Source organism: Bombina bombina, chromosome 7 (genome assembly GCF_027579735.1).
Source record: "Bombina bombina isolate aBomBom1 chromosome 7, aBomBom1.pri, whole genome shotgun sequence".
Lineage (NCBI taxonomy): Eukaryota > Metazoa > Chordata > Amphibia > Anura > Bombinatoridae > Bombina > Bombina bombina.
The window spans coordinates 84,162,300-84,174,453 of NC_069505.1; the positions used below are offsets into that span (position 1 = coordinate 84,162,300).

The 12,154-nt window shown below is 35.6% G+C and overlaps 1 protein-coding gene across 1 annotated transcript in view; it reads right to left on the reverse strand.

The window, feature by feature from the left end:
- Nucleotides 1–12,154, reverse strand: part of LOC128636239 (intestinal mucin-like protein) — a 52,346-nt gene that overhangs the window by 5,981 nt on the left and 34,211 nt on the right. The window contains exons 4-5 of the mRNA XM_053689277.1: nt 6,351–6,473; nt 3,641–3,710 (exon numbers count right to left, since the gene is read on the reverse strand). Of these exons, the coding sequence (XP_053545252.1) occupies nt 3,641–3,710; nt 6,351–6,473 (193 nt within the window). The remainder of the gene's footprint in view (nt 1–3,640; nt 3,711–6,350; nt 6,474–12,154) is intronic.

The following is a 12,154-nucleotide window of genomic DNA, read 5'->3' on the forward strand; positions in this document are numbered from 1 at the left end:
ATATAGAGCAATGTCATATCATAGTGCTCGAATCAAAAAAATCATACCTGTGCTTTAGCATAATATGTTATTCCATGGCTGCATACTATCAAATGGCCAACTGTAGACACTCTGATATAAACAAGCATATCCTAAAATATACTGTCTGTGTCAGAAAAATGTGAAATTTGAAAAAGGGAATTGCAGATAACTATGCAATAAAAGATAGGGATACATAGTGGATAAGATGTATATTACCATACTATCCTAGTGTGAAAACAACATGGGTAGAGATATCTTTAAAATGTATCACTCAAAACATAAGAACATAAATATGTACAAATATCATGAAACTGACAGTGAAGAAACCTAATTATTGCCATAAATTCATGATGTCATATCTTGAATTCAAACCATGAGGCAATCTGGTGTTTAGTGTAAGATCCAATAAGCCTCCCTGACGTCTAGCCAAAATGTTATCGAGATCACTTCCTCTTCTAGGTCTAAGGATCTTTTCTATAGCACACCAGGAAAACTCTTAAGGTTCCCATTATGGTAAATGCCAAAATGTTGCACAATTGGTGTGTGTGTATATATACATATATTAACACATAAATATATTTGTATATTTGTAGGGAAAAAACTGTCCCCATAGACTGCAATGTAAAGACACACCCCACATTATTATTATCTCAAAAAAAAATGCTACTTTTTTTATTTTAAAAAACAACACTACACTTAATCTTGGGGCAATTGGGGTACATTTTTAAAATTAACCAGAGTTCTGACATCTGATTAATTTACAGAGCACTAATTTGTGGTAGCATGAACCAGCAACTTGTTATGGCTGGTTATTTAACGTGCACCTGTAAACGAGTGAATTTGCCACTTTAAATTAGCGCTCCACTTGTAATCTAGCCCTATATCAGCAAAGTGATTTCTATTAAAAATAAGGTATTTGACAGAAATTGTCCATATTGATATTTATTTAGAAAAAAGCTTAACAGGAAGAATGAATTTCAGAACATACAATAGTGTTCTGAAAAAGCAAGGGATTTAAAGACACAGGCACACAGAGAGAATTTTAAATAAACTCAATTTATTATCCCACATCAAAATATGTGGATCACTGCTTTAGCTTAGTCAAACCATATAAAGTGAACACCCATATATAGAGATAAAAAACTATGTCTATGGTAAAAAGCAACAAATAAGGAATTGGCTACCTAAGCATATGCAAAATAAAGCTGAATAATAATGTATATATTGTACACCTTAAATATCTGTAACAGAACATATAGCGACAGATATAAGTACACATCCACATAATAGGCTTATCACTCTATATTGCCTTACATATATACCCAGGAGCTGATAATTATCATGTTCCAGTGTAAACCTGATATATATTTAGAGGGAGTCTTTAATAACCAGAGTGAGAAGAACGCAACAGTTCTTGCTATTTATAGGTCATATGTAAGTACTTGAAGAAATGCAGCAAAAGTACACTTAACTTTGGAGTCTTGTACCTCTGCTCAAAGTGTGCGGCGCTATTGAAGCATGTGACGTCACTGGAGGAGGAGTGGCATGACCATCAGCGGTCTCCAAGCAGATCTAAATTTAAGGTTTGCTTCCAATAGAGAGTAAAGGAGTCAGCTGTTCTGGCAATTAGCCACGTAAGAAAGAACCAGGCTTTCACTTAGCTGACAAGCAAACGTAGAAATTAATACCAAGATGTATCAGATCTTATACTCCCAAAATCTCTCTCCACACAGCAAACCTTCCACATATTCGTGCACATTCTTTCACAGAAGTAAGGGAACACAGCTGTCACATATGATTCCCATAAGTGTGTCTAGCATATTTCCACAAATAAAGTATAACTCACGCTCTTGTGGCAAAGTGTTAAAAAGTCTACACAGAGCAGTCCCTCTTTAATCAGGTTTTTGACTCCACCGGTAACACTCGTGCTCTCTTATCAGCGCTCAGCTTGAAGACAAAGGTTAGCAAATTTCCATCCAGCATTTGTAGGGCTGCAATCACGCTATAGTCTTTTGCTTTACCATAGATTTCTTTTAAAGATCAGGAGTTAAGTTGACATACTCCTGAAGTTATAAACACAATGGTGCTTTAAACACAACAGTGCCAACGACCATTTTACCCCCACAGCAAGTGTGTGTCACAGGGGTTCATCAGGGCATAATTGAATCCTCACCGGATTTCCTCTTATAAAGGCATACCTGAGCATCCCCAGGTGATCCTCCCACATGTTACAGGTGAATCTCTTAAAGCCATATTCACCTTGTTTTGCCATATTTGTTAATTAAACAGTATAGCTACTAAAAGGATGTGATAATAACATTTTACAATGGACTTGCCCAATTCCTCAGCATTCCAAAAATTCTTACAAATCCTAACTTAGGTGCACTTTGTATCATAGCATATACTCTGCCAGAGAAAATTATCATTTCAATTATAGGAAACTAGCATACTCCAGCTTGTCATTTAGACCTGCTAGGTATCTAGTACCCAATCTATAAATCCATTTTGCTTCTTTTTGCAGAAGCACCTTTTCATTATTGCCACCTCTACCATTTGTTATGCCCTTATCTATAATGATAAACTTCAAAGATTCCACATGTCTTCCCGATGTTCCTGCACCCGGTCCGTAACTAGCCTTTTCGTTTTGCCTACGTAAAAAACCAGGAACGAGCATCGAAGGAGGTAAATTACTCCTTCAGATTTGCAATTAAAGAAGAACTTGATATTAAACACTTTACCATCTTGAGTGGAAAATTGTTTAGTGCTATCCATGTGGGCACAGTAAACACAGTGCCCTCATGGGTAGCTACCTTTAATACCTTTATCCTTTTTCAGCCAATCTGAGTCAGATGGGCCTCTCAAAAAGTGGCTTTTTACCAAAATATTTTTCTCCATAATATTTATTATCAAGGGTGGCACCAGTGTAGTGCATTTTATCAAGCAACATTTTCTACTCTCTCATACACTTTATATTATATTGATATTTATTTATTTTATTTCAAAGAATTGATCATCTGATTAAAAAACTAATTTACAAATACATTCTATGACCCTTTTGTCTTATTTCTAGCATAAATTATCTGTATTGATATTTATTTTACGTTATTTGTTTCATTACCTAGTATAGATCATCTTATTATCACTATTTGACAGAAATTGTCCATATTTATATTTATTTTATTATTATTATTTTTTTTTTTATAGAATAGATCATCTGATTAAAAAGCTACCACATTTACTAATACATTCTATGACTCTTGTAAATCATAAAGGATTCCATAAAGTTTAATTATTTTTCTAATATTTGTAATTGCTCTAAATTTAAATTGATTGAATATTTAGAAAAAGAGTTCAGTGATGCATGTAGAGGATATATATGAAAATAGTCTAAATTTGTTATCTAAATAAATTTCTTTGCTTAATAATTTCTAGGCCATGGTGTCTTATTTTTGTACCCTTTATGAAAGCACAAATTTTTATATTCAAGCTATATTAGAGACCTAAATTGGCTGCTCCCAGGTGGTGACTCACCAAAGAATAAGCAACACAGCCATTTTTCATTCTTGGCTAAGTGCTTCTTTATCTGTGTATACAACTTTAGAGAAATGTTTTGACTTACCTCTGGTTCCTGTGGTACATACTTTCCTTTTACAGCATTTGTCAGCACTTTCAACCTCAATCAATGCACCCTGTGGAAAAATATACAGAGGTTGCTCATACAACATCAAGTATATTGCTTTTACCACAACATTTCAAATAATTAAAAAATGGAGTCTAGAGACTGGTCAAGATTTACAGATGCCTGTGAGCGTACTAAGGGGCCTCAATGTTAAGGCAAACTCATGTTTGAAATTTGCTGAGCATCACTTCACCAACCTTTCCTAGATTTTTGTGTTAAAGGGACAGTTTACACTATTTTTCTCTACTTTAATTTGTTCTAAATGATCCTTTTTACCTGCTGGAGTGAATTACATTATCTACAAATAGCTTGTCTACCTTTATTTCAGCATTTGAAATAGCTTATTTTGCCTTTGGCATCCCTACCTACACTGAAAGTTCTATACTTAAGTATTGGCCATAGAGAAGCTGGGTAAAGATAGCCAGCAGAAGAAATTACACTTCCAGTGGGGGTTAGGAGAGATACAATGTTAATTTTTAATAGTTTTTTCTAAGGGCCTTATGATCAAAACCTCTACACTCAGACGAGATGATATAAAATTACTCTACAGCACTGCAAGACCCCTAGTGAAATTCTCAAAAAGCAGATTTTGCTTTATATCTCTGTATGTGAAAGAGAGATAAGCCGAGTGCAATATAGCAGTGCATGACATGAGAAATCTGCTACATTTACACTTTGTGCTATGTATTTTATATCACTTCACATTTCAGATTAAGATTCATTACATTTAAACTCTGTACTTTCAATTTTGTATATTATTTTGTATACAGAAGTCTGTGTATTTAGGATTGCAATTTTACAATTCCGATTATGCTTTTACAGTTTCTATGAAACTTTAACAAATAAAACTCATATTTTTGTTATTTATGTGTCTTTTTGCAAATTAAGTTAGGAGGTGATAGTAAGTGCGCTAGAAGAAGCTATAGGTATCCTTAATTTTGCGCTAGAAGAAGATAAATGTATCCTTAATTTTGCTAATTAAATTGCACTTTGTATTTCTTCTATTTAAAATAAACTAAAAAACTGACAGCTTCAGTTTTCCAGAGAGCTTTATTACTTTCTATGGTCCCATAAAGCAAAGGTTCTCTAGTTTGGAAATACATTATAGTGCAGACTTCACATGAGCTGAACTCCTTGAATTGCATAAGAAAAATGGCAGAACCTGGAAGTCCCAGAGAAATGAGAGATGTCATCCATATAAAGTAATGAGGCTCTCTGGGATACAGAATTTCACAGTGGAGAGAGAAGTTAACAGGAGAACCCCTAGGGCTGATATAACGTCTCTGTTTGCAGCAATTACAAATTAAACTGAAATGGTTTCACTACAATGTTACTTGTTTTGCCAGTTGTTTAGTATATACTGTATAAATGTTTTGTCAGTTAAAATAAATTTATTGTGAATTTTGAGCAAACTTCACTTGCATACAGCTGACGAGATATTTCAGTGAAAGCAGCTTGTTTAAAATGCTTACAGCATTTCAGAAGAAGTTGTGTTTTATTTTACAATAGAGAAAATAGAAAGTTCAATGTAACTTGAAAAAAATACACAGAAAAAGTATGATCCTAATTTGTTAAAGTGACATTGAAACTTTCGAAACATAATCCAAATTTGTAAAATCACTTCTGGATCTAAATCTAAATGTATTAAAATAGAAAATAGAAAATGCAAAGCTTAAATATAATTACACTGAAAGGACTCAATTTGTAAAGTGTAAAGTTATATAAAACACAATGCACAAAGTGTAAGCGTAAAAAATTATCATATTATGCAGAGCTAAATTGCAATGGATTGGCTCGCCTTCAAATACAGAAAAAAAAAGATCGATCTTGCAGAGCTGGAGAGTGCTACCCTTTTTCTTTGAGCATTCAGTGAGTTAAGCCCATGTGAAGTCTGTACTACCTGGCTGTGTAAAAAGAGAGGTATGTTAGACGAAGCGTCAAACTATGTGAATTTCATCGGCAATCTGGAGAATTTTAGATGTGTGGTTGGGTTTTTCATCCAAAGCAATTTTTAACAGGAATTTATAAAGACCTTATGTCCCTTGTGAAATATTGTATCTCATAGTTGAGTCTTGTTATTTAAAAGCATTACAGTTTTTCATTCGAAGTGCATTATTGTGGCAGCCATCTTGGATTATTTGAAAATCCTCAAATACATTCTTCTCTTAACCACTTCAATACTGGAACTTTCAGAGAAGAACTTTCCGGAAAAAAAATGAATATTTTTGCTATTACTCCATTTAAACAGAAATAGAGCCTTGTTTTTTTATAAACTGCGGACCTGGCCAGGAATCATCTGACATTTGATTTTCACTATTTCTATTGTATTATTTTACATTGTTGCATCATTCTAACTGTGCAAACTGTTTAAACTAATCCTACCACCTCTATGTGTGTGGATTTTTTTTAGCTTTATAGCTATTTTAATGCTGATCTTATCTGGTTAAAATTGTTTTCTTTTTGGACCTTCTATAAAGTTTTACAGAATAGAAAGACATAATAATTACCAATGGCGTTATTTATCTTCCTGGATTTTTTCCACAAATCTTTTTTTAGGATTCTTCCAGTTTTAAACTAAAATGGCTTCTCAGTACACACATTTTACATCTAATTTCTTTAAATCATTGTGATTAATCACAACTTATTTTACCTTTTTACATTTTCTGATCTTTTGTTTTGGACATGAGATGATCTTTTTGATTAAAGTAAAATTGTTTTCGTCACACTTGTAATATGTGCATTTATCACCCGGTGGGTACCAGGATTCTCCAGGCTGTAAAATAATAATAAAATATTAACAGCAACAAATAAATATATTATTTTATTAAATACCTTTTTGGTCTCTATTTAATTCTTTAAAGAGATATTGTAGAAAAAAATGTATTACACATATAAAAAATAAAAGTTAATCTTGATAAAATATTTTTTACATGAGGGCTCTAGAAGCTCTTGTTCAAGAGCACATTCTGGGAAATGTTGGTGCATTCTGGTGACATGGTGCAGGAGCGACAAGCCCTTTTGTTTTTATTGTGTGCCCACAAGGTAGCGTAGCCAGGATTGGTAGGGGTATTACGGGTACAATAAAATATATCCTGGCGGCTAGACTAATGTCCTGAAAAATGCGGCTTTTGTGAAGGAATGGGCTACAGCTGATTGCTATTGGAGGTAATTCTTGTTGTAGAAGGTGAGCTCTTCAGAAAACATATACATATTCTGTCCCCCTACATCTACTCCTTGTCCTCTCACACAATCTTCAGCAGGAACATAGTACCATACATCTACCTCTCCTGTGTGAAGGTGGTGATAGAAATCCTGGTGAAAGCTGCAGTACTAAGGGTCTGCTTCACTTCCAATATCTTAAGTTCCTTAGCATGCAGCATGCATTTCTGTCTCTGACATAACACTGGTGGCATTCCAACATCAACTGAGAGAGAGTCACACTGCTGAAAATATTCATGCAGCTCTCTGTAGAAGGAAGGCACAGTTGGTGTTAGAGCAGGCAGGGATTAAGCTGGAAATGGCGATACAGATCCAGCCTCCTTTTTCTCAAAAAAAAATACCTTTATCATTATATCAATGTCCTCAGGCTTGTAAACAATAATGCTTCAGACCTACACTTGATCCTTAGACATGACTAAGGACCAAGTGTAGCTCCAAACCATTGTTGTTTAGAAGCCTGAGGACCCTGATGTAATAATAAAGAAGACTGGAGCTTTATTTTTTTGATGCAGTTTGCTGTTGGATGTGGCAAGTCCAAAGCTCCATGCCCCGAAGGATACTTTTGTGAGTGCTGTTTATCATTTTGGATTAAAACAGATTATTGACAGGGAACCTGCATGGTGAAGGCTTTAAAAAAAAGGGCATGCATGTTGCTATTCATTGTGCAGTTCTCATTATTCACCTTGTTTGAAATAGTGCTTTGCTGATAGAGAAGTCTGGGTAGCATTACCAAGTCATGTAGAGAGATTGTAAGGCACTTTTACCACAGGCAAGGTAATGCACCAACCCAGGAAGGAGCAAGAAAGGGAAGGATTCCCTCTGCAGCATTTATGGCAAGATATGGTGACAAGTTGGAACTACACATTGGAAATGTTGGACAGTTGCTAGAGCTAGGGACATTTACTCAGTGGCCCAGAACTATAACATTAGAATGACATGTCCACTGGATAGAGATGAGTGGGCAATGATAGGCAAGTAGTGGTAGTTCAGAAATGTTACAGAGAATCTGAGCCAAGCCATTGCCAGCTTTGGCCAGATAGTCCATGTTCAGTGGCCTGTTCTTTCCCTGCTTGCCCAACATTATAGTTATTTATTTCTCTACCAGCATAACAAATACAATATATGCTTGCCTAATAAATTAATTTCATTCATGGTGGTGAGAGTCCAGCCATTACTCTTGGGAATTCCTCTCCTGGCCACTAGGAGGAGGCAAAGATTCCCAAAACTTCAAGTTCCCTTAACAAACTTCCCACCTCACTGGTAAACTAGTGTGATGTATAGCCAAGCAAGGGGAAGAACAAAAGTAGGAATAGCAAAAATAAAATAGCAGGGGAAAAAGAGGTGCAAACCAGAATAATATATAATTAAAATCTAGCTAAAATATGGGTGGTTATCATGGACTCATGAAAGAAATTAAATTATCAGGTACGCATAAATTATAGCTTCTTTCATAAAGGTAGTGAAAGTCCATAAGTCATTACTCCTGGAAAACGAATACTAAAGCTGTGAAGTCCAAAATCATTAAGGGTAGGACAAAATAATTTTACATTTTATATATTGTTAATATCTAATATCTTAATATCTAATGTCCAGAAACTACTGCTTGAAGGAATTTCCTTCCAAAAGACACTTCTTATAAAACAAAAATATATAAAAAAATAATTTGGAAAAGATATGCAAAGATGAACAAGAACCCATAACTCTGCTCAAACAGGCAGCCTTCAGGTTGTAAAGCAGATAAGCTACCTGCTAGGTGACATTGGTATGGGCCCCAAGTAGCTGCCTTGCAACATTGATCAACAGAAACCTCATTCTAGAAAACCCAGTAAAACAAATGATCTAGTAGAATGGGCTGTAAAAATGTTTAGAAGGTGGTAACCCACCTCCAAAGAAAGCATATTAATCAAAAGATTCAGTCAAGAACGGTCTCTGGAGGAAATCGGGCACAAGCTGGCTCTGAGTTACAGCCTTTCACTGTCACATCACCATTTACAGGTCCCGCTCCACACGCATCTTGTGCGGACCTTCAGCTCTCCATCCAGGAAAACTTGGGCCTCGGTGAGTTCCCAGACTTAAGAGACACAATACCGCTGTTTAGTGGGGAAGCCCCTGACCTCAGTACATCAGAACTTGTAAAGCTCCTTTCACCTAAGGTTTTTGTGGGACCAGAGTTTTTGTTAACCTTACACAGGGAGGCCCTGCTACAGGAATTAAGTTTGTCTGACACCCTCCGATGCTGGAGACATATCCGTGACGACATTAAGTCACTAAGAAAGCACCTTCATAAGCATCATGGCAGCTATTTGGAGAAAGGGGGCATAGGATGACTTTCTCTTAACTGTAGCAGATTTCGACAAAACTGGCACTGAAATCCTTTGCGGAGTTCCCTCTTATCTGTCGCATTTGTTCTTTACAGACTGACTGCCACTGCATTTCTTTAGTTATATGCCTACATTGGTATTAATGTTGCTGTTCGCTACCTCTGGATTTACTGTTACTACCCTCCATGTACTTTATTACCCTCAGTGTTTTACATTCTCAATGTAAGTTAACCCTTGGAAATGTTTACTATGATGCTCCCTTACTTTTTAGAAAATTGTATTTTGGAGAATAGCAAACCTATTTTTATCCTCAGGACATAATTGTGCATGTTAAAGGGTTAAGATGTTACATACACCGCATACCCTGAATTTCTACATTTGATTTTTAGGATTACCCCACATAATCCTATTTCTAGACAGGGTTAGAATTTGCTCTACCGTTTACCGATTTATATACATCCTGGTAAACTTTACCTATTGCAAGTGTTTTATTGCTACTGTTGATTTAAGTATAGGGGCATGTTGTTTTACCCTCGCATACTTTCTATAATGTATATAGCACATAACATATATAGATATTGCCCATTACCTATAGATCTACCTATATTCAAATTATGGGCACTACATGTAACCTTTCATGTACCCTGACTTCACAAGGGTTTTACACAAATCTGCCCTGCTAGGGGAGCACTCCGGCTTTTGTTACTCACTTATATGATATGCGACATCTGGGTATTTATTTTTGGTACCATCGTGCTAATCACATTTGTCTTCGGGTTTGCCTTAAATAACTGGTTAGTGTATAAGGTAATATTATAACTATAACCTAGAGTCAGTGACAGTACAAAACATCTAGCTATTATTGGTAATTTACATACATTCTATGTTTTACTTATTATGTTGTCTTTATGGTTGTGGTACAATCTTGAATATGTGTTTTAGACCCTTTACTGTACAAGCCAAAATGTAATGCTGAACTCTCAACTCATGACAGGTTAAGAGCTATAACTATTTTGATTGTAGATATTTTTACAACCTTGGGTTACTTGCCCTCCAATTTGTCTGTGCTATTATATTACCAGTAAATGTAAGTAGATAATGTCTGATGCTAACCCCGAATGAGCACGAGCTATCTGTCATGCAGATAATTAATGCCACCTAACCTTATTTTTCTTTTAATTATACCGATCACTGATATGATGTTACTTTATCTTGATAAATGTAAATATAAGAGGAACTTATAACCTGCTACTCACTCGCCCCCTGGGCTGCCATGCTGAGATGTGATCGTACTATTCTCCCTTGTACGTTTTAAAGAGTTTACATATAGTGATGTTATATTTATATACCAGGCATGTGGGACTCCCAAATAGACGTTGACACTAACCTAGATACATGAGAATTTCTCACCTCACCACAATATCCAGCATTAGACCCACCAGGAGTTTACTATATAGGACCAGATTATATTGGCGTGTTTGAAGCCCTTTGTATTTGCCACCTGGCATATGATCCTTGCTGACTTTGTTAAGAGGCCCTACTATGCCCATTTAAGATGTCAGCATACAAAGATATATAAAGGTGTTTACACATATGGCTCCGCTCCTCCAACCCCCCCCTATACTAAGAGCGGTGCTTATCCGCTGAAAATCCCCAACCCCCCATAATGCATACTCAATCTTTTTTCTTTTTGCAGCTCCTGAAGAGCTATCCATCTGACCACCAGTAATCTGATATATAAATTGGCCATAAGGCCCAAAAATTAGTATTTAATAGGTCAGTCGCTCATGCTACTATATTATTAAACGAGGTTCTATCTGCCTATCTATGTTGAATACTACAAACATTGAAATATGTTGTTCAATTGTATTTATATTCTTTTATGTTATCAAAAGGCAATTCATGTCTTATGTTTTATGTTTATTGCACAAAACCTCAATAAAAAAATAAATATTAAAAAAAAAAAAAAAAAAAAAAAGATTCAGTCAAGAAGACAACAAAACAGTTGACCCATTCTAGAACCAGGAAATAATAAACAAACTAGAGGATTAGTTAAAATCATTAGAAGCCTGCAAATATCATTTTAATTTGGATTGTACATATAGAATGCACAACAAATTAAGAATTAAAATTGTTTAAAGGGACAGTAAACCTTAAAAATAATGTTATATAATTCTGCACATAGTGCAGAATGATATAACATTATTTAGGTGCTATAGCCATAAAAGCATTTTTTACCGTTTAATTTGCTAAAATACAGCGCTTTTACAGACCCGCTCTCTGCTCTCTGCTGAGCGGGTCTGTTATTTTTAGTCAGCGCATCGGGCCAGCTGTATAGTCACAGCCCGGCCCGACCGCGCCATAAGACTAAGTGCAGCTCGCTCCTGTGACAGCTTCATTTTTGAAGAGGAAACAGTTTTTGTGGAATGAGCCGTAATTCTCTCAGGAGGCTGCTGTCAAGCAGTCTCATAAGCCGAACAAATTATACTTTGTAACCAAAAAGAAAGAGTAGTAGCATTAGCTTTCTAATCTTTACGTTTCCCAGAGAAACAGACAGGCAGAGGACTGGTGAAAATCCTTAGTCGTCTGTAAGTAGAATTTAAGAGCACTTACAACATCCAAATTGTGTAACAAACGTTCTTTGGAAGAAGAAGGATTAGAACACAGAGAGGGAATAATAATTTCCTGATTGATATTTCTATTAGAAACAACCTTAGGAAGGAAACCTAACTTAGTATGAAGAACCGCCTTATCGGCATGAAAAATAAGATAAGGGGAATCACACTGCAGAGCTAAGAGTTCAGAGACTCTTCGAGCAGAAGAGATAGAAATAAGAAACAAAAACTTCCAAGATAACAACTTAATGTCTATGGAATGCAATGGCTCAAACGGAGCCAGCTGTAAAACTTTAAAA